Source organism: Liolophura sinensis, chromosome 1 (assembly GCF_032854445.1).
Source record: "Liolophura sinensis isolate JHLJ2023 chromosome 1, CUHK_Ljap_v2, whole genome shotgun sequence".
NCBI lineage: Eukaryota > Metazoa > Mollusca > Polyplacophora > Chitonida > Chitonidae > Liolophura > Liolophura sinensis.
Genome location: NC_088295.1, coordinates 65,293,037 through 65,317,571, shown reverse-complemented (window position 1 = coordinate 65,317,571; position 24,535 = coordinate 65,293,037). Strand labels below are relative to the sequence as shown.

Below are 24,535 nucleotides of genomic sequence, written 5' to 3'. Positions count from 1 at the left end.
TTTTAATCTCTATCATGAGGTCATACGAATTTTATTTACAAAAATAAGTACATACCAAAAAAAGAAATCCACTGATACAGTGGTATATGGTAGCGAGTCTGTATACTCCGCGGTCATACAAGTCATTATACAAACACTATATATGGCACGATACTCGCAAACATTGCTGAAAGCCATGAACCCGGCATGGGCGCATGATTAACATTTATCCTATACTACTTAATTATGGGTAATTTAAAATGTGCTCTAAAAATTCCCTTTAAATGCGCTAAGCGAATGTAAGATGAGTAGATGAGCACGAGCACTGTGGCTAATGCAGGGGTACACGTGTACACATCCATTTTATTCCAGAAAGACATTTGGCCCTGCTTTTTTTTCTTCTTTTCATGGATAAATCATTCAATTTTACGCTAATTTCTCTGTTACAGTAATATTCCACTTTTGCCGATAAAAAAAAAAGAGAGAATAAGCAATTTTTGTTAAACTTTCCAGTATCGCCAGCTCATACCGCTCCTGTGGAGTTTATAACTTTGTATGTTTATTTTTCCCCATATTCCCGTTCATTATTTCTCCTATATTGTATGTGTATTGGTGAAGATTTGGACAATGCCGACTTTTGGAACGCATAACACCAAACGCCAATATTGACAATCGAGTCTGAAGTATGCCATACACACCTTACTTGAATGATGTCCCATACATGCAGTGAACACCTAGTGCTGTAATTCTTTAACCTTTTCGCATCTTTGCAAGGTGTTTATTCAAGCATATTCTGAGGGCATTATTCTGTGTAGACAGATAAAATTTTACGTTTTGTGAAGTCTGAAAATTGGCCAATCCAACCAATGTAATTTTGTCTCCGAAATCAAATAAAGAATATTGATATACTGCGCTAAAAGTTGCTCTTTCATATGCGGAAAGGTTAAGCAATTAGGGCAACGTTTACGACATATATTATAGTTTTATGTCCTGGAATTTCTGATCAATCTCATAAGAAGCCAGATAGCACAGCTCATGTCTACACTATAATAATTCTATGTACAAGGAGACAAAATTAGTCTATCCTATAACTATATTTGTCACACTCACAGCCACAACGAGCAAAAACTTGCAAAACTAATTGCAAACAATAATAAAAACAGTGAATGAATATACCCTATGCTTTTCTATACAATTAGAGCCTGTAAATCTGTCTAAATGCATATTTTTCAATACTTTTTTCATACAAATATACAAATATGCATAGTTATGACAGTGAATAGAAGGAATGGGTTCAAATCTTTGCCTCTCATGAACAGAAGGGCAATGATCAAGGTCTATAGTCGTAAGAAACAATCTTCAATATCGTCCTCCATGTTATTTCCCTTTTCACAATACCGATACTGAAAAGCATGCATACCCATACGACCTTGGCATTATTGACTGAGATAGGATATACACTTTTTACTGTTGTTTTTAGCTAATGTTGCCTTAACAGTATGATTGTTAATATGGATTACACTTCCTGAATATAGCACAGATTCTAGTGCTGAAAAAATGGCTGAGACCACTGCAGGTTTCGAACCAGGGACCTCAGAGCCAGGCACCAAATCGCCAGCAATACGTCCACCGTCTAGACCACTCGATCAACAGGGCTTCCACAAAAATAGAAGGTAGTTGGCCGGTAGACTTTACAGCGAAGATTGGTTGGGAGACTGGTTGGGAGAAAGGTTAACCACTGCACTACCAGTCCTTTACGTACAAGTATTTCTTTTGTATTTTAGCCAATATCTGGTCAGGTCTGATACCATGCTTTACTTTTCCCTACACATGATCCACTTCGAGTAATGTTATAAAAACACTTTTTTCTAAGCTTACAATAAAACTTTCGAAAATATTAAATTCTGTCCTTCAGTTATTGATTGTTTGTGGGTGCAATGTGTGAATGTCAGTGTGATTATGTGTATATATATGGATGCTTCCCAGACTTTTCCAGATGATTACAAATGGACAAAAATGCAGGCAATTCTTTGTCTATATTTTTGCACAAATAGCCGGGCATAAAGAGAAAGAAGAATATTGAAATGCACCGCAATTATGTGGACCCCAATGATCAACCAGTGGACCCAAACAAAAGTGGGTGTTCTTAATCACATACTTCATAACATTAAAATGCACTGTTTGCAAGGGAAATGTTTTACTCAAGTTAGAAAACAAATGCAAATTGCAGCAGTAGGTAGAAATGCCAGCACATTTCTGAGCCATTTACAAAAAAAAAATCCTTTAAAGATCACTACAAGGGTACTATGACAGCTTCACACATCTATTTTCACAAAGCAATTTACAATTTATGAATAAAGGGGATCATTCTATTTAACACACACATGCGCATTCAAGTAGCAAACCCGTCTACAGCTTGGACCTGGTTAAAACACAAAGAACAAATTACACATACCCTAAATGACCTAAAATTTCGTCCATGACTAAGTTGCTCATTTTTCCATATTCTAGGAGTTCTACTGATTTTAGATAGGTGCTTTGAGAGGTGTTTGGAAGGTTGGCTGATATTCTACTGGGAAAATGTAAATTTTAGCACAAGAAGTAATATCTCATGACATCTATTTGCCTCCACGAATGCTTTTTTATGGTCAAATTTTTAGGCCATTAGGGTATGTTATGCGTTCTGGATGGACAAAAATAAGTATTTCATTGCTTCCTAAAGTACAATTGCAACATTTACATCATTCGCTCCAACAAAATAGATACGAAACGGCCCAAATACACATGTACCACAGTAGCTTTAGATTTAAAAATATCTTATGCAGTAATATATCATTGTAAAGATGGACAGAATACATATATCAGTTCTTTCCAGAGCAAACCAAACCACTATCAACGTACCTCATCACTACCATGCTGAATTATTATTCATACTTCAGAAAATAGCATTATAAATCTGCATCAGCTGTTTTACAACCATTACATGTGTACTTTCCAATAAAGATTAGTGATTTTCATCAATGTATATTACACCTCGTCAAAATAAATCCTGTCCACGTTTTTCTGAATTTCCAATAATCCTTCACACAATTCATGAGACTAAACAAACAAGACTACTTTTTGTGTTGGCTGAACAAAGGGGTATTTCAGAATGTATAGATTTGTCAGTGTGAAAAATAGTAATGCCCACACAATTATACCTTCAAAGATGTTCAAAAATTACAGCTGGAATTTTTTTTACATGTGTCTTCATTTATTAAATCAGGGACTCAATCTCTAAAGTAACACATACAAATTTTTTATAGCATCATCATTACGAGCCAAGCTAAAAATGTAAATGTTCATAAAACCTTGACACATATTTCAGACAGAACTTATTGCCATCACTCCACCAGCCAGCGATACCTTAGATAAATTATCTATATGACTGGTTCATATCATCTGAAGACCACACCCTCTGGTTTATCTCTGATCCCCATGCTCTATCCACTTCAGGAACCCTCATAGTGGCTCCTCTGGTCACATTAACCTGGTTGACACTTGGTTCACATCATCTGACTGACCTACCAAAATTATCCACTTCCAGTGCTTGACCTCTTATTTCCACACACTGGTTGACCTCTTGTCTCCACACACTGGCTGACCTCTTATCTCCACACACTGGTTGACCTCTTGTCTCCACACACTGGTTGACCTCTTATCTCCACACACTGGTTGACCTCTTGTCTCCACACACCGGTTGGCCTCTGTTCCTCACATGGTCCTGACATGTGGTTGACTTCTGCTCATAAGATGCTATACCAAGACACACCTGCTGGTTGACCTATAGTCCCCATATGCTGACCTTTGTTCTATGCTCTCTTGATAAGATGCTGTGCCATGACACACCTGCTGGGTTGACCTTTAGTCCCCACACGATGGTTGATTCCAGGTCTTGACATGCTGGTTGACCTTTGGTCTACGTCCTCTTGATAAGATGCTGTACTATGGTTAACAACAGTAGAGAAGAATGGAGTAAAAGGTTGAAACAGCTTTGTTCTGGAGGTTCAATGCCATACTGGCAGTATTTCAGCCATAAGCGCCAAAGTCACGCAAGAGCATGTGTTAAAAGCTCGCTCAGTTGTGACGCAGACATTCTCTCCTCTGGAATGACCTGTGGAAATATATATAACGCAGAATAACTGTTAACAAATTCATGTAAAAAGTGCTATCCGTAAAATGATGTAAGTCCACACATATATAACATGAACTAATATTACTGGTACTTTCCTCAGAATATATCAAGTATGTTAAAAGCGTTATTCTATCGACAACGTGTTCAGCCACCCAGCAACACTACTACGTTCTTTTCTATTCTATCAAACAAGATATGATATGTTCATTTTCTTCGTTCAAATAAAGAATATGAAATCATCAATGTGAAAAAATGGAGGCCTAAATAACATGTTTTTCAAGATTTGGTTGAATGTAAAATGTTTCAAAATCAGAATAAACCTACCTTCCAACATCCTTGTAAAATCTCCTGGACAGTGGAGTCTATCAAGGCAGGAACAATTGGGAGTGGAGAGTCTTTTATCTGTAACAATGAAAACATGAACTCTGAGGAGAGAAAGGTTTGTATTATATTTCTACTAATTCATGTGTTAAACTCATAGATCATGCAATAGTGCTATGATGACTGGTGGACACACCTGTACACGGTGATATCTGAGTCTCAGTGTAACTCCTGTCTGGAGAACATACCTGTACACAGTGAGGTCTGAGTCTCAGTGTAACTCCTGTCTGGAGGACATACCTGTACACAGTTGTACCTGGGTCTGTGTAACTTTTGTCTAGAGGACAAACCTGTACAAAGAGACACCTGAGTCAGTGTAACTCCTGTCTGGAGGACATACCTGTCCACAGTGGGTCTGAGTCTCAGTGTAACTCCTGTCTGGAGGACATACCTGTACACAGTTATACCTGGGTCTGTGTAACTTTTGTCTAGCGGACACACCTGTACAGAGAGATACCTGAGTCAGTGTAACTCCTGTCTGGAGGACAAACCTGTACACAGTGATATCTAAGTCTCGGTGTAACTTACCTGATGTTCTGTCTGTTGTGTACTCACTGATGAATTTGAGGACAAACCTGTACACTGTGATACCTGAGTGTCAGTGTAACTTACCTGGCTTTCTGTCTCTGTTCTGTCCTCATGGATGAGCTCCTGTCTGGAGAACAAACCTGTACACAGTGATACCTGAGTGTCAGTGTAACTTACCTGGCTTTCTGTCTCTGTTCTGTCCTCATGGATGAGCTCTTGTCTGGAGAACAAACCTGTACACAGTGATACCTGAGTGTCAGTGTAACTTACCTGGCTTTCTGTCTCTGTCCTGTCCTCATGGATGAGCTCCTGCCAGGAGAACAAACCTGTACACAGTGATACCTGAGTGTCAGTGTAACTTACCTGGCATCCCATCTCTGTCCTGTCCTCATGGATGAGCTCCTGTCTGGAGAACAAACCTGTACACAGTGATACCTAAGTGTCAGTGTAACTTACCTGGCATCCCGTCTCTGTTCTGTCCTCATGGATGAGCTCCTGTCTGGAGAACAAACCTGTACACATGGATGAGCTCCTGTCTGGAGAACAAACCTGTACACAGTGATACCTGAGTGTCAGTGTAACTTACCTGGCATCCCATCTCTGTCCTGTCCTCATGGATGAGCTCCTGTCTGGAGAACAAACCTGTACACAGTGATACCTGAGTGTCAGTGTAACTTACCTGGCATCCTGTCTCTGTCCTGTCCTCATGGATGAGCTCCTGTCTGGAGAACAAACCTGTACACAGTGATACCTGAGTGTCAGTGTAACTTACCTGGCATCCCGTCTCTGTGCTGTCCTCATGAATGAGCTCCTGTCTGGAGAACAAACCTGTACACAGTGATACCTGAGTGTCAGTGTAACTTACCTGGCATCCCATCTCTGTCCTGTCCTCATGGATGAGCTCCTGTCTGGAGAACAAACCTGTACACAGTGATACCTGAGTGTCAGTGTAACTTACCTGGCATCCCATCTCTGTCCTGTCCTCATGGATGAGCTCCTGTCTGGAGAACAAACCTGTACACAGTGATACCTGAGTGTCAGTGTAACTTACCTGGCATCCCATCTCTGTCCTGTCCTCATGGATGAGCTCCTGTCTGGAGAACAAACCTGTACACAGTGATACCTGAGTGTCAGTGTAACTTACCTGGCTTTCTGTCTCTGTTCTGTCCTCATGGATGAGCTCCTGTCTGGAGAACAAACCTGTACACAGTGATACCCGCGTGTCGGAGCAACTTACCTGGCTTTCTGTCTCTGTTCTGTCCTCATGGATGAGCTCCTGTCTGGAGGATAAACCTGTCACCAATTCCTTCAGTAGACAACCTAGTCCCCATGAGTCTTGCTTTGGGCAGAGTGATACATCTACCTGGCCATTCAGCAACTGAAAGGGCAACATAAAGTACACAAATATACATGATATTTTACTCAACCAAAACTAAGGCAACAAATGTATTTCTTCTTTCTGCTACACTATTTCACAGCAGGATTATCAGTGATGCAACCAACAGAAACCAGAACTTCAGCACCTCACCCACTGTACCTGGTCTGATGTTTGTGTAACTATAAAAACTCAAGTTTTACCACAATAATTATTATTACTAAAGGATACATGAAACACTTTGGTTTTATTTCTTAATATGCAGATTATCATGTGTAATAACATATAACAGTACAAACAAATTTTTCAACTTTCACTTTCGGGGGTAAAATAGACTTAAAAGTGCAGTTTTCATAAGGCTCCAGCGGTCAGGCCGGAAAGTAAGTACATGCAGCGATGAGGTCAACGATGATACCTGTTTTAAAAGAACTCTGGAGGGAATGAACCGAATGGGTCTGGCCCAATGGGGGCAGGGGTGTGGGGAACAGGGCGAATGGGGGATGGGGAACAGACCGAATGGGGCAGATGTAGGGGCACTAAGCTGGCCTGAAGAAGCCATGCAGTATCTGTGTACATATCAAATTGAATTCCGACCAAAATATGCTTAATATAGAGGGGTAATTAACAGGTATAAAAAACATACCCCCAAAATGACCTTTTTTTAACAAAAAATTCCAGGGTATAATTTTCATCATTTTCATGGAAACATCTTTGTTTCAGAGTTCCTTTTCAAGTATCTTTTAGGTCAATTTTTCTTTTGTAATTTGAGAAATGTTTGTATAAACTGTTAGGACTGACCCATATGAGTCAATAGTAGTCTAGTTCATGGTATCATTCCACATACAGGATGGAGACTAAATTTGAATGAACTGGTCTCGGAGCTTACGATATTATTCTATATGAAGATATATGATTTTTCATCAACAGGTTCTAAAATATTGTTCTCTCGGTAAAAACTTGATGCACTTTTTTGGGGGCAAACTGAAGTGAATAGAATACATCTAGGAGGTGTGAAAAGGGGTAACTACATGTAGAAGTCCTCACACACTATTACTGAGGACGGATCCTTCCTGATCAAATATCACGCAATATCTTTGCCTTGGCTTCATGGCCCATGTATTATGATGGGCCTACAGAAATAAGACAACAAAGTAACAGTCTTCACTGCAGCTACACCAGCGCTATGTTTTTTACCTCAGGAGGAAGAAGCGTAGCAGGAACAAGGTTTGACAGCTCTTCTAAATCATAGCTGTCATTGTAATGTACAGCTGTGGAGAAATTACACAGTTTGGCCACATACCGATTTGTCAACACAACATTCTTGGCTGAAAATCAATTAAAACAAACAAATGAATACATAAATTTAATCAAACATTTCTAGCAAAGATTAAACCAAAAATGACTGAAAAATTCTTCAACCAATTCATTTCATATAAGACAAAAAATTATTTAAAAATAAAAATTATGAAGAAAAGGTAATGGTGAACAATACCAATCTGCTTTCTGATTGTTTGTCGCAAATTGTGGTGCACATGTGGACAGCCATTTTATATTATTGCAAATCTTAAAATTTGAGGAGTCAAATAGTATCAGTCTCAGTGCTTATAACTAATATGAAATTCGCCTCATGAAATTAGATGCTCAAATCAATAGTTTTATACGTATCTATACAGCTCTTTAAGGTAACCAATATGCACATAACATGCTGAATTTATGATCTTGCCTGTTAGATCAACTGAATCAATGGGCCAGTAGATCAGAACCTTTGATACCGTGATTGGACTGGTTTAGGTGGTTAACATAATTAACAAGTTCTAAATCTGCAGTTGAAATATCTCCCTCCTTACATTTTTAGTGATGTTAATACAACCTGATGAATTCCGCTGGTAGTTTGAAATAAAATTCTCTTAACATCACAGCAGGTATATGTCCTTTATGGGTAAACAACCCCATTTCTTATTTACATGTAAATTTCCCCATTTCTCAAACACTTGGAAGGTATTATATATTGAAGATTCTTAGCAGTAATCCTTTAAATTCCTTGTTAAAGTAACTAACAGCATGCTACAGAAGAAAAAACTTAGTCATATGCACACAAAGACAGACCGTAAATTATTTATTTGATTGGTGTGTTACGCCGTACTCAAGAACATTTCTCTTATACGACTGCAGCCAATATCATGGTGGGAAGAAACCTTTCAGAGCCCGGTGGAAACCCACGACCACCTGCAGGTTGCTGCTGGACCTTCTCACGACAAGAGGATAATGACAATAACACTAACATCATCGTAATGCATGTTCTGCTTATTCCCGCCTTAAAGATGTGAGTACATCAGTACTGATTCACATCCCAAAGAGTATGAAAACAGGTACAAATGTACTTCTCAAACCCCATTATTGTAGTCAGAAGGGTGACACTTTTTCCATTCTGACAAGTCACTAGGACCACCATTAAAAACATACCGTTCCAGTAAAGAAATAAAATCTTCAAGTTGTGGAGAAAAGATGCCGCTGATAACACCTGACTGAAGAAATGCAATGCCTGTCTGGCCTCAAATGGTCCAGTTGTTAATATGTGGTCAAAAAGACTTCCACCTGATAACCAACCAAATAACCAACATGTGAATTCAGGCATTAACTAACACCAAACAAGTTTAAAGTTAACTGTAAATATCAACATTATCAACGCAAATTAAGTAGTAAACACAATTTCATCTTCAACAGTCCAATTTGACAGGAGTGAAATTTAGCCTGAAAGCATTAAACGCAAGAAATCTGGAGTCTGATTTCAATTTGTGTATTTGTATCAATGGACAGATTATTTTCTCTTATATTAAACTAATTAATCATTCTAAACAGATCTGAATTTTAATACGGTCCTTCCAATGAGCAGAGTTTGGACAAGAGGCCAAAAGCTCTCCTAAATTCCCTGAGTTATAGCTCACCTACACACTCCTTCCCTAATATCTTATTGGGAGAGCTATAGCTCATCTTAGGGGTGAAGTTGGCTACAACCACGACATGTAAAGTGTTTGAAGAATTGAAATTTACTGAACAAATTCACTTTGTGATTGTGGTACTGACATTACGTCAGAATCAATTCGCTGACAGCGCATGACAACGCAGAGTCTAGAACACACAACTTCCGTTTTCAAAATGACAACAATCACCAAGTGAACGGCCAAGACATGCGGGAGACATTTTGACGACAATAAAGGATAGTTCTATATACGATTTGACCGAGCAATCAATCGGTTGCCTAAAACTATTTCGGCGATTGTGGGATTCGCCTTTCATTGAAAGGGCTGTACTATTTGCATGGGTTAACTTAAGCAAATTTGTGTAAAATAAGGGAACATAATGACACAGTAATCAGTCCTGGTTTATTTTTTTAAATATGAATAAGGTAAAGCAGATGATTGGCCACAGCCTGCCTCACAGTAATGACACAGGTTCAAAGACTGGCCATAGCTTTAAGTCATGAAGTTTGTCAGGTACCGGGTGAAGAGCAATGGTATACTCCAGGCTCTTAGGTGTACATAAGACTTGAACCTGACAGCCTTCATCTAAAAGTGATAAGTTCTTTGCGGTTCAACTTCAAGCTTTTCACTGTGAACTATATTTTCCATAAAATTCCCATCTTTTTTATTAACCAATAAACAAAAATTCCCCCATCAACTCATCAACCCCACACAGGTTTTCAGGTGGTTTTACGTTAATGGATAAAGGGGACATACAAAAGGTTGGGGTAAGCTAAAAACCTCAGACATAAAGTACACGTATGTATGATACATACTGGCGTATTGAGGTGATCATATTCAGATTATCAAATACATCTATGTCCACTATTTTTTGAGTCTTCATTTTTTTTTACCTGGTTCATATTCCGTGCAGACAAAGAGCACTTTTCCAGTTTGTTTCATCCACAGGTAAGTAACAATGTGGTCAGCAGCATGGTTATTAAGTCTTCTATACACCTGTAATCTGTTATCTGCCTCTGGATGGGTCAGCTGTACCTACAACAACAACCAAACTGAGTCAACAACAGTCAAGCCTGTGCTCAAAAAAACATCCTTGAAATGTATCTCAAATGAAATCTGGGCGATTACTGGCTCAAGAACTGTAGCTCTTGACCACTGAATGAATGAATGAATGCCTGGGGTTTAACATCGTACTTAACAATTTTATGTGTCATTACGCGAGCGTACATATACTTTGTCTTCTTGTGGCAGGGCGGGTCCATGCCACCAAAGTGCGGCCGCCACTGATGCTGAAGACACCAGACATGACACTCCACCCAGTCACATTATACTGACCCGCCATGTTTCCAGTGCTGAGCACCAAGTGAGGCAGAAACACCTTGAACAATGAGGTAGCAGATTCCAACCCAGACTGCCTCCATCTGATTGGCTGCAGATCTACACCAACAGGTTTATTACACCATACTTGTCACAAATATTTTGATTGGCTTACTTTACCTTGTACATTTATCATCTTCTCCAGCCCAGGTATGATACCTCAATATTGACTGAGTAGAGCAACGGATCTATAACACCTGGCTGGTGAACATTTATAGACATAAAAAGGAATCATGACATCAAGTATCTGTAGGTGGTCACTGATTGTCATGAAAATTAAGAAACCACAAGTATTGGTCACAGGAAAGATGTGAAAAAAAAAAAAAGAACACTTCAAGGGGCATAAATCTGCAAATATTTAGATCATGGGGAATACCTGCATGTGTGATTCCCATATCCCTTCTCCTCTCATCTCAACCAACTTTTTAAACATTCTATCGCAGACAAAACATTCTCCACTGGGCGACCATTATATCCTAGTAAGACACCATAGTAATGTGCGCACAGCAGCCTGAAGCATTTTCCAGTCCGAACTAAAATTCTCTAAAAACCTGAAGGAAGGACAGAACCTAGAAATACCCACCCTCTTTACCACCCAGTCTTTCTGTGTTTGAGTCTCCCTGGCCAGTACGGAGCCACCAAACTTTCCTATCCTCAACAGGGCTATCCAGTCCCTCCCCTCAACAACAGGGCAGGCAGAGAATTGGGAGGACAACTGTAACAGAGAATGAGAAATCAAGTTTCAACAACGATGCAGGCAGAAAACAGGTGGAATGAGAGACTGCCATATAGGGGAAATCAAGCTGCATCAACGGTTACCTGAGAAATTGGAGGTCAGCTCTAACGGAGAATGAAAGCCTGTTATATGGGAGAAATCAAGCTTCAACAAAAGAACGTGTAGAGAAATGGGAGATCAACTGTAACAGAGAATGAGGGTCTGTCATATGGGAGAAATCAAGCTTCAACAACAGCACGGGCAAGTAAATGAGAGGGCAACTCTAACAGGGAATGGGAGAAATTAAGTTTCACCAGAAGGATGTGCTTTATGATACTGAATACTTGTATTTTGTATACAATATATTGAAACAGATAAGAGTATCAGCCAGCTTAAAAGTTCTATACAGGCACTAATATTTTTATGACTGGTCTTTTATGTGTCTGTGGAGTGATTGAGGTGTGCCGGTGGAATGCACAGAGAGTGCTCCATTAAGCTGGTGAGCATATCAGCAATTGTAGAAACTACACTCTAAGCAGATAAAGGGTATCCTGTTATGTGGAATGCTAGAAACCTGCTACAAGTATGCTTCCGAAACTCATACAAAAAACTCACTGCAAAAAATGTCTCTTCATTTGTTGACATGCTTGTGAATTTAAGAGTTGGGTGAAGAACAAATTCTGTAAGCTTTTTCGTGACCTCCTTCAAATCTATCTCTGTGTATCTCTCACTGCTGTACCTACAAGAATAAAGAAATTAATTAGCAAGTTTAATCAACAATGTTTCAAGCTGATCCAATTTTACCACTATGAAAAGGAATAATATTAAACACATAGTAGAGTGCATTATTACAATTGTTTAATCTTTGCTTACTGAGATCTCGTACATGTGTAGTTCATTATGGCCCAACAATCCTTAATTCTTGAAGAAAACTATGGGTTTGAAAATTCATTTCTCACAACTTTTGTTTCATATCAAATAATTATGTCTGTGTCAGAATTCAATCTGGGATGATACTGATAAATTGAACTTTCATGCAGCTTTGAAAAAATTGGGCAATATAAGCCTACAATTTCAACTGATACGATAGAGGCCTACTTGTCTAAAATAGTTAAAGCTGACTTGAGAATCATACTTAGATGTACTTGTTTGCATATCTATACAGCTATACTGTTGAACTTCAGAAGGTTCAGATATGATCATTTTTATTTGTCATTTAACTGCTGTTTTACACCATACGATACCATAAAATATTTCAATCTCGACACCAGACCCCTAGTTTATCGTGTGGTGCAGCACCATGCCTATTGAGAGGTCTGCCACAATGTAGTGCGCCCTGCCTCTACAAAAACACTTTATTCGATCTACTGTCCTTTCCCGCAAAACGATACAGTGAAACACACAACAAGTCTATGCTACCTCTTTTTTTCACGAACCAGATAAATGAAACTGTCAAAGCAAGACCAATGACAACTTACGGACTTACGAGTACATCTTGTAGGATAAGAAAATCATTATAGAAAGTTCTCCTCCAGCACTTTATTAAGTGGAGGAGCTCCATGGGTGACATGATATTAATACTGACATATTTAAACTATGACTTAAACTAGATCTAAACTGGTCTTGAATTGCAACATAGCCATCTCCAGCAGTGGCAAGTTCTCGGAAGCTGGGGGGAAGCGGCAATACCCAGCTATTATGGCTAGGACACTAATCCCCCATGCCTTTCATAAATATTAGCTAGGGGTCTGCACTCATACATAATTACAGTCAGGTTTATACATGTAGGTTAGGAAAAGCAAAGTGTCCCAGGGTAATTATTCCACCCAACTGACAAACATGCACCTTACTGACAACTGCAGTGAAACTGGCACAATTGAGCTGGATTTGAGCCTACAGCCTTATACTTGTAAGGGGCTCTGCTGAGAACAATGCTTCAGTATACTGCACCCACAAGGAGCACATGTGCACATACATAAATGTATATGTTTTCTTACTTCCAGCTAAGAAAGTTACACCATGGTACAGGGCACTTGATCTCATCACAGTGCTGACTGTGGTCAAACAAACAGAGTAGTTCACTGAAGTAGTCTGTATATGTCTTGTCAGACAGTTGTGTCAGTAGTGCTTTCTCTAAGTCTTGCAAGAGCCGCTTTCCCTGCCAAACCAAAACAGACCAACCAAATTCAATAAATCACAAATGTACACAATCATATGCTTGTAATTTTACTTTACAGACACAAGATATGATGTAATAAAAAAATAAAAGAATATCAAGGCTAATTAACTTTATATTAACTTTTTCTTAAAAAAAAACAAAAACTGTACCAAAAGAAAGATGCACAATTATTCATGTATGTATTCATTAGTTTAAAGTGTTAAACTTCTAAATCTGGTCCCTTCTATCTAATCACAACTCATTTATAACCTGACTCCGCCTCACATCTCTCTACATGTATCTCTACTTCAACATCATAATGTAATGTGTAAGAACTTACCTTACCTGTCAACAGTCGTGATCAGAGCACAGGTAGTAGTCACACCTTTTCACACGTATCTCTACATCAACCCCACAATATGATGTATAAGAGCTTACCTGTCTAGAGTCATGATCAAAGCACAAGTAGTAGTCACACCTCTCCACACGTACCTCTACATCAACACCACAATGTGATGTATCAAAGCATACCTGTCTACAGTCATGATCAGAGCACAGGTAGTAGTCACACCTCTCCACACGCACCTCTACATCAATACTACAATGTGATGTATAAGAGCTTACCTGTCTAGAGTCATGATCAAAGCACAGGTAGTAGTCACACCTCTCTACATATACCTCTACATCAACCCCACAATATGATGTATAAGAGCTTATGTTTATCCAGTTGTGATCGGAGCACAGGTAGTAGTCACACCTCTCCACACGTACCTCTACAACAACCCCACAATGTGATGTATCAGAGCATACCTGTCTACAGTCATGATCAGAGCACAGGTAGTAGTCACACCTCTCCACATGCACCTCTACATCAACCCCACAATATGATGTTTAAGAGCTTACCTGTCTAGAGATGTGATCAGAGCACAGGTAGTAGTCACACCTCTCTAAACGTACCTCTACATCAACCCCACAATGTGATGTGTAAGACCTTACCTGTCTACAGTCATGATCAGAGCGCAGGTAGTAGTCACACCTCTCTACATGTACCTCTACATCAACCCCACAATGTAATGTATAAGAGCTTACCTGTCTAGAGTCATGATCAAAGCACAGGTAGTTGTCACACCTCTCTACACGTACCTCTACATCAACCCCACAATGTGAGTTATAAGAGCTTACCTGTCCAGAGTTATGATCAGAGCACAGGTAGTAGTCACACCTCTCTACACGTACCTCTACATCAACCCCACAATGTGAGTTATCAGAGCATACCTGTATACAGTCATGATTGGAACACAGGTAGTAGACACACCTCCCTACACGTACCTCTACATGAACCCCACAATGTGAGTTATAAGAGCTTACCTGTCTACAGTCATGATCAGAGCACAGGCAGTAGTCACACCTCTCCACACGTACCTCTACATCAACCCCACAATGTGATGTATAAGAGCTTACCTGTCTACAGTCATGATCAGAGCACAGGTAGTAGTCACACCTCTCTACATGTACCTCTACATCAACCCCACAATGTGATGTATCAGAGCATACCTGTATACAGTCATGATTGGAACACAGGTAGTAGACACACCTCCCTACACGTACCTCTACATGAACCCCACAATGTGAGTTATAAGAGCTTACCTGTCTACAGTTATGATCAGAGCACAGGTAGTAGTCACACCTCTCTACACGTACCTCTACATCAACCCCACAATGTGATGTATCAGAGCATACCTGTATACAGTCATGATTGGAACACAGGTAGTAGACACACCTCCCTACACGTACCTATACATGAACCCCACAATGTGAGTTATAAGAGCTTACCTGTCTACAGTTATGATCACAGCACAGGTAGTAGTCACACCTCTCTACACGTACCTCTACATCAACCCCACAATGTGAGTTATAAGAGCTTACCTGTATACGGTCATGATTGGAACACAGGTAGTAGACACACCTCCCTACACGTACCTATACATGAACCACACAATGTGAGTTATAAGAGCTTACCTGTCTACAGTTGTGATCACAGCACAGGTAGTAGTCACACCTCTCTACACGTACCTCTACATCAACCCCACAATGTGAGTTATAAGAGCTTACCTGTCTACAGTTGTGATCACAGCACAGGTAGTAGTCACACCTCTCTACATGTACCTCTACATCAACCCCACAATGTGATGTATCAGAGCATACCTGTATACAGTCATGATTGGAACACAGGTAGTAGACACACCTCCCTACACGTACCTCTACATGAACCCCACAATGTGAGTTATAAGAGCTTACCTGTCTACAGTTATGATCACAGCACAGGTAGTAGTCACACCTCTCTACACGTACCTCTACATCAACCCCACAATGTGAGTTATAAGAGCTTACCTGTATACGGTCATGATTGGAACACAGGTAGTAGACACACCTCCCTACACGTACCTATACATGAACCACACAATGTGAGTTATAAGACCTTACCTGTCTACAGTCATGATCAGAGCGCAGGTAGTAGTCACACCTCTCCACACGTACCTCTACATCAACCCCACAATGTGATGTATCAGAGCATACCTGTATACAGTCGTGATCAGACCTCTCTACATGTACCTCCATCCACATCAACAACACAATGTGAGTTATAAGAGCTTACCTGTCCAGACTTATGATCAGGGCGCAGGTAGTAGTCACACCTCTCTACACGTACCTCCACATCAACCCCACACTGTGATGTATCAGAGCATACCAGTATACAGTCGTGATCAGACCTCTCTACATGTACCTCCACATCAACACCACAATGTGAGTCATAAGAGCTTACCTGTCCAGACTTATGATCAGGGCGCAGGTAGTAGTCACACCTCTCTACACGTACCTCTACATCAACCCCACACTGTGATGTATCAGAGCATACCTGTCTACAGTCATGATCAGGGCACAGGTAGTAGTCACACCTCTCTACATGTACCTCTACATCAACCCCACAATATGATGTATAAGAGCTTATCTGTCTAGAATCGTGATCAGAGCACAGGTAGTTGTCACACATCTCTACATATACCTCTACATCAACCCCACAATGTGATGTATAAGAGCTTACCTGTCCAGAGTCATGATCAGAGCACAGGTAGTAGTCACACCTCTCTAAACGTACCTCTACATCAACCCCACAATGTGATGTATAAGAGCTTACCTGTCTACAGTTGTGATCAGAGCACAGGTAGTAATCACACCTTGAGGACCTCACTAACATCTCTTGAAGTTTCTTCTCTCTCTGCTGTAGATCAACAGACTGAAAAACAATGCCCTCATATGTACATTATTAAATGACTGTGAGCAAATCAGACTCGATTTAATCCACTGTTCATATTGTACCAGGCATCTTATACTGCCATGAGTCAAATGACATTGCCTAAGTTCAACAGATTATATATGAAGTTTATAAATGAAATCAGTCAACATTACTGCTACCTGAAAGGGCTTAGATCTAGCAAGGTATATAAATGGCATGATCAAGCAGCACCAAATTACCTCCCTTGAGGCCACTCTCCTGTGTAAAAGTTGTGTTATTAGAAGTAAGCTGTGGTTAGGGACCTCAGAAAATGGCTAATTGCAAGGTTCTCAGTTAAAACGGAATAAGCTAGCTGATGACCTAGTTTTAAGGCAGATTTTAATTTTATACACTTATTTAGCAAGCCTAGGATAAACCCTTTTTTTTTAATCCATTCGGAGGTAATTTCAAAATCCTAAGTAAATACAACAGACAACTTTGGTAAACTCTTCACCTGAAAACATCGACTACATTTATGATCTCTCAACATTTCTGCAACTCTCAAAGACTGATATTGTTTCTTACATTCTTTTGACTACAAAATATTTATCACTACTGTGACATAACCTACAAACTGCATGCTGTAATAGGCGAGGTCACACTTCTTGAAGTTTTACGCCTCAAAAACTAATTTTCCACCGGACTCTACCCAGTTTCTTCCCACCATAATGCTGGTCGCTGTTGTATACATGAAATATTCTTGAGTACCGCGTAAAACACCAATCAAATAAATAAATCAAAAACCTAATCTCACGTTAGGTCATTGTCACTATCATGTAACAAGGGAGGTAATTCGGAGCAAGCCCATTAAATGTTCATCTGTTATCAGTCTAGGTTCAATTTCAGTAACATTGTGCATTTATGGCTTCTTTGTTATCTCTGTACATACCTGTTGCTCTTGAAAATAAAAATTTTTTCTCTTCTGATCTGGCGATGCAGCTCCTCTGGCTAAAACACATTCAAACAAGATATAGGGTACCAGTAGATGGGGAGGCCCAGATATGCTCGCAGTAAACACTTTTCACAAACCAGTTAACCCGCTGTTCTAACTGAATGAAAAGTCACTGGAAATTATAAGTGATTTTAATACCGTGCATTAATCATAACCTAACATATTTTTCAACAACTAATCCACGTGGACTACAGTCTGTACAGCGAGGAGAGTACTGTACGAAAAATTCCATGAAATTACTGGTGGTTTACTGTGATCAATTATTTTACTGAGATCAATTATTTAGCCAGGAGATTAACTTGATGTATAAGCCCATACAAGTGAACAGGTATACGTGTGCACATGCATGTATATATGTACACTGTACACATGCATGTAAATGCACTGAGAACAGGTGAACTTGTCTGCCTGAAGTTGGCCAGAGGTAATGCAAAATCACGCAGTTTAACAGGAATGTGAGTTGCAATGTATACGAGCAGCCAGAAATATACATGTAAGGGTGCTTATATGCAAAGGTGTACCATGACATGTGACAATTGAAAAAATTTTCAAAATACCTTGATTCACATTATGAATTGTTTTTCACATAAAATAATCATTATATTTTCTGAAAAGCATATCTATTAGATAACTAAGCAGCTCTGTTGACCTATAACATTCTGAGAATAGTAGATGGTTTTAGTATGTTGGACGAACATTGAAAGACACACAAGTGAATTTCATACACAATAATAGCTTTTCATGGAAAAGTTTATTAAAAATGCATTTGTCTGAGAGTGCAAACAAATTCTAAAGTAAAGAAGTCTGCAAAAATTTCTGAATTAGTATATTTTACAGAAATACCTACTTTATGTTGGACGAACACAAGAGTGAGTGAGTGCTTGGGGTTTAACGTTGTACTCAACAATTTTTCAGTCATATGACGACGAACGAACACAAGACAGACAATGTCCTATCCAAATAATATTGCCCTCAAATGCAGCTGGTTAAGACAATGTAAACAGTTGCTAGTAGAATGATTTCATACAAAAAAAAATGCCTGAAAACTGATCTTGTCCATAAAATAAACACTTGAAAAAAACAAAATATATGTTGGACGAACATAAGACGGACAACTTAGATGTTGGACGAACACAAGACGGACACATAAATTGGATATTAGTGTAAAGTGAGAACTACTCTTTCCACTACTGTAGGAAGCAAACAACATATGAAAGTGTGTCAATAATTATTTTAGCCTCCTGTTCTGTACCAACTACTCAACCACAGCATATTTTTGGGAGATCTGAAATGGGTTATTACTGAAAGTATCCATTCACACCAAAAAGTACTCAAAAAGTTTTTAAGTACTAGCAAGAACCAGGCGAAAATTACTTCTCATGTCTCTCCTTAACTGGGAATTGTATCCAACTACTGAACTGGTGGCCACTAGAGAAGTTTGTTCTCAAGAACTTATGATTCCAATTCATTTTGCCACAGCAGCCAAAAATGGCACCACTTTAGCCACAAGAATATGTTTTTTCATTTCTTTGAATACTGTTACATATCATTTTCAAGTATTTTTCACTAAAAAAACAAACAAATGTTAGATGTTAGTGAAAATAGCGGTAGCACACATACCCTTGCGGATCTGCGGGGTTAAGGGTGTCACAGGGCTCGGGGAGCTCTCTGGAGCTAAAAGATGCTGAATCCACTGTATGGTTTGCTCAAACTCCCTGGAGTCTGGAGTCAGGAGAAGTAGCAAATCCTCAAAGTAATTGGCTATAAGATCATCTCGTGCCTTCTGCACAAATGCTTTGTCCGTCAGCGGCTTGTTGACGTGCCTGTCACTGTAACGCCTCGTCTTATCTAGTGAAAACTGTGAGTTATGAAGTTTCTGCACAGCAGTTAATTTCTGGAAATTTTTTAGCGTCTCTAGAGCATAGCTATCTGACTCTGCTGTTCGGTTGGTCTCTCCACTAGCTGTAGATGTCAGACAATCCTGCACCTCTGGAGGCACTGTCTCCTCCCTCTCACCAGATAACTTCTCTTCTGAGGGTAACTCAGATGGTGACACCATCAAGCTGCTATCATTGCGCTCAGATGTTGACACCATCAAGCTGCTACCATTGCGACTCAAGATGCTCAAGTTAGGCAGACATCCTGCCTGCTGAGAACAGGACAGAGATGTGTCTGTAGCAGGTGGATGTTTCTGAGAATCCTTGAAACTGTTCAGAGTGTTAGAATTGTCTGGGACCTTTCTCATCAGAATGCTCAAATTAGGTTGATTCTGATTGGCCAAGGCTGCTTCACCTTGGAGGTTATGGATACATTCACCCTGATCTTTGGAGGGACTACCTGTAGCTTCTTCTGCACATACATGAACGCTGGTTTGAACACAGTTGGCTGTAAATGGACATGTACCTGTATTAGTACCAGAGGTTATTTCTAGGATACTCAATTCTGGCAGATTTGTTTCTGAACCCATTTGAGAACACGAGGTACCAGTTGTCTCAGAGCCATTCTGGTCATCTTCTAGTGAGAACACTTCTGTATATGTATTGTCCTCTGTGCTGCCATTCTCTGTGGAGTTTTTGCTGCTTTCTCCAGTTCCATACCCAGATGTTTTGTGCGAGTATCTATTCCTCTTATCCTCAGCAGATGTGGAGGTCATTCTGTTGCTGCCATTTTCACAAATGGATATTTCCGTACTGAAACTGACCTGTCGTTTCAGTTTACCTTTGGGATCATGTACCCTGCCTTCCATTTCCAACTTCTTCTCTTTCGAGGTACATGTAGACGCTCCAGCAGAGGGCAAAGGCATATCAGCAACAGCAACGTTGCAGCTGTTATCAGACAGGCTTCGCGCCAGGGATTGATGACATGCAGGATCTGGCTGGAGCAGATCCGGAGACATTTCAGACATTTCCGCTGTAGAGCTGGTCGAGAGAATAACATCTGGGAGACTGCCTGTATCGCTTACTTGCCTCCTGTATGGAATATCAGGCTGTCCTTCATCAAAAACATCACTATCACTGTAGCCCTCTTCCTGCCTCATTTCCGTGGAGGATTGATATTTAGAACGTCTGTCTGAAGCGGAGCCACTGTTCCAACTGTGCACACTATCTCTGGTCCCACCTGTGGATGTACATGTATTGGAATCATCTGGGCCCATAACTGCAGTCTTCCTAATGCCTAGCTCTGAGTTTTCTTCAGCTGACTGCATCCGACACGTTTCAAGCTGACCATCCTGAATCTTAAGGCCTTCATAAGTTCTCGCTGGTTGTAGCTGTGCAAAAATACTTGGGTGTTGGGGAGCATGTGGGTTGAGTTGAATATGCTTAGAATATAACAAGCTATAGAACTTGTCAAATGCATATTGTGTGGCATGAAAACTTTCACTGCTCTGAACTTTTAGACCATCTGGATCAATTGAGGGATACACTTCATCGTGGGGCTTAACAGATTTCAGGGAATGCATCTTATTGGCTTTGCATGGATATTCAGCTTCTGGTTTGTTAATTTTACAAACTGCCTCTGGTACAATGTCATTATTGGCGGGTCCAATCATCTTTTGGCGACAATCATCCCAAAGCTGGATGGTTTCTTTGGCTACCTTGGCTACACTGGAGACCATTCGATCACATTTTGCCAAATGATTTCCTGTGGAGTCAAGATTCTGGTTTCCTACAGGGCTTTGTCCCATGGAACGGCTCTGCTCATCACTGTGTCCAGTTGTCCTCTCCCGCACCCCAGGGTCTGACAACTGTTCATCACTACCTGATGCCATCTTTTGTGTTATAAATCGCACCAGACTGACAATAGAGGCTATGGCATGTATGGCTTTGATGACAACATTACCTGACAGATGTCTGCCAGGCTTTTACCAGTCATCTTAGCCCATGATAGATCTGAAAATGAAATAAAACTAAATTAGTGAAAAGTGGAACAATAAACTGACAAGAATAATACGCTTTTCTGTTTCATCCTACTTTTTCATACAACATTGTACATATGTTTTCATTCAACAATGCCCATAAAGTAATGAACAAGCTTTCTTGCTCATGTATCAGTTATGAGAATGGGCCACACCATTTTTGGGGTAGCTTGGGGGTGGGGCCTGGGGTGGGTGCTGGGTGGTGGTTGTAGTGGTGGTGTAGTGGGGGATAAGGGGAATTAGGTTGCTGTTTATATGCAGACACCATTAAAACAAATACATCTTGGCATTCAACATGGTCTTTTTTGCTAGCCAGCAACTTCCTAGGAGAGAAATGTATTACTAGAGAAGAGTACTATCTTGCTTGAAAATCCTCTCTAAAAATGGCTTATATTTACATAGAAGACTGCCTTTTTTCAGATCAGAAGATTTCTTGGCTACGTAACTGGTACCTTTCAACTCCGCATTCTTACATATTTCAGCTGACAAGAAATTCTCTCTCCGACTATCAAGGAATCGTTAGAGCCAAGACATTCGGTGTGGCTTTTACAGTCCCATCTAAATCTGTATATCAATGCGTTGTTTGTCTGTTATACCATGAAGGTATATATGGAAGGTGAACAACTCGCCCAGTCATCTTAGCAAGCTGGTCAGACATACCCACTGTCCTTTTCTACTCTGAATGAAATCTCACGTGGCTACGCAGCCTTTGATGTTCAATATATGATACTGTGCCTCACAGTGCACACGCCTGCCAGGCTTAGGGCGAACTTTCAGGAAAAATATCACGCGCACTAACTTTGAGTAAGAAGCATCAACTCAAAATTCTGCGCACAACAAAGATATTGCAAGGTCATTATTTTGGGGTCTAAGTGATCATTTTCATCACATCTATACGACTATTGCATCAGAAGATAGTTTGTACAGGACAGCGATATTTATTCAGCTATCGGGAAAATTTCGTAATTTTTCGCTACTTTCCGGCGGGTTAGTAAGATTATGTTTTTCAATTACCATTACCTGAGGCTGATGGGTTACAGCCACGGAGTTCAATGTTTTTAAAATGATGATCGAAAACTGAGAAAATTACCTGTTTGAAATACGAGGGCCTTTCTCAAAAATATCAAAAATTGGTCATGTCTGGGTTCCATAAAACCACATTTCCCCACAGCTAATGATGTACTGTTTATAAAAATAAGATAGGGGAAATACTGCACTGAATGTGCACGTGCCAATTTCGCCGCAAAAGCAGTTTCTTTCGAAGTATGATTTTCGTGAACACTACATTCCTATATTTATTTAAAATTATTAAAACAGGCAGACTGAGCCTGGGGGAAACTCATGACCAGAGAGGAAGCCAGCATGAGCTGGACATGAACTCACAGTGACTGGATTGGTGAGAGGCTCCTGGTCATTGTGCCCCGATGGCATGCTAATCACCACGTCGCATGCGTCCGCCAAGGAGGCCCCTAGCTAATATTAAGTCAGGGTCTACCATTCACTAACAAAGCCTCATTTCAATAAAACCATGTCTTGCACTGTCTATCAAGGAATAGTTCATCCATCACTGTTTACATATGCTGAGCTGCTAATATTTATGCTTCATGTGAGGTATCTCTAACTGTAGTCTGCCATACTGCCAATGCCTCATTCTGATTTTTGATGCGGCTGCTTTGCATGACTCGGTGCATCAGCAGTTTATCAGTAGGAGAGCTATTGCAGGCTAGTGTATCAACTATCAAGGTGTGATACTTATTTCCATGTAATTCCAAAGAACCATATGGTAAATCTTCAACCTTTTCAACCACTAAAGAATGTTTTCTAAAACAAGTTATGCACAGTTATTATGAATAATGCAATAAATGATTTAATGATGTCATTACAGATGCAAGCTTCATAAAACTGTGCAAACTGTTTCCTTGCACTCCATAGTTCACTTACAATGCTTCACTGTACTTGGTTGCAGACGCAGTTGAAAAGGTTGAAGAATTAAAAGGTATGTTTCATGTAGTAGCTTTATTTGTTAGAGATTTATTTATTTACTTGATTTATGTTATATGCCGTACTCAAGAATATTGCACCTATGCGACAGCGGCCAGCATTATGGTGGGAGGAAACGGGCCAGAGACCGGGGGAGACCCACGAGCATCCGAAGGTTGCTGACAAACATTCCCACTTACGGCCGGAGAGGAAGCCAGCATGAGCTGGACTTGACCTCACAGCGACTGCATTGGTGAGAGGCCTCTGGGCCATTATGCAGCACTAGCGCACTAACCAACTGAGCCACGGAGGCCTGTTATTTGTTACAGAAGGCCAGACATGTGCAAAAATGTAATGCTACGCATGTGTATGTATTTAAACTGTATAATACCACCATCAAGCCTACATTCACTATGCTGTAGCTTGCACATAAAAAGTCACTTGACACATGTTACACCACCTGAAATTGCCATTGGACAACCAGAAAACGACATTTGCGTCATTTTCTCCAATGTCCTCGAACACTGTCACACTTTTCTATCATTGGTTTCAAGAATCATGTATTATGCCCAATAATACACGTGTTTAAACGTTTTGCAAAAAGTAACAGCGCCGAAAAAACGCCTGTTTTAACCAGAATGGTGATGCAAACCACCTTACCTTGATGAACGTGTTGACCCTTGTG

At 40.1% G+C, this 24,535-nt stretch overlaps 1 protein-coding gene across 1 annotated transcript; it reads right to left on the bottom strand.

The window, feature by feature from the left end:
• Nucleotides 1-24,535, bottom strand: LOC135481941 (uncharacterized). The gene is made up of 13 exons (XM_064761726.1): nt 24,511-24,535; nt 19,575-21,844; nt 17,892-17,950; nt 16,865-16,963; nt 13,508-13,668; nt 12,126-12,249; nt 11,379-11,510; nt 10,312-10,453; nt 8,901-9,032; nt 7,632-7,762; nt 6,300-6,440; nt 4,478-4,555; nt 1-4,132 (listed from the first exon to the last, which is right to left on the bottom strand). The coding sequence occupies exons 2-13, from the start codon at nt 21,721-21,723 to the stop codon at nt 4,067-4,069; spliced, it is 3,414 nt and encodes a 1,137-aa protein (XP_064617796.1). The 5' UTR covers nt 21,724-21,844; nt 24,511-24,535; the 3' UTR covers nt 1-4,066.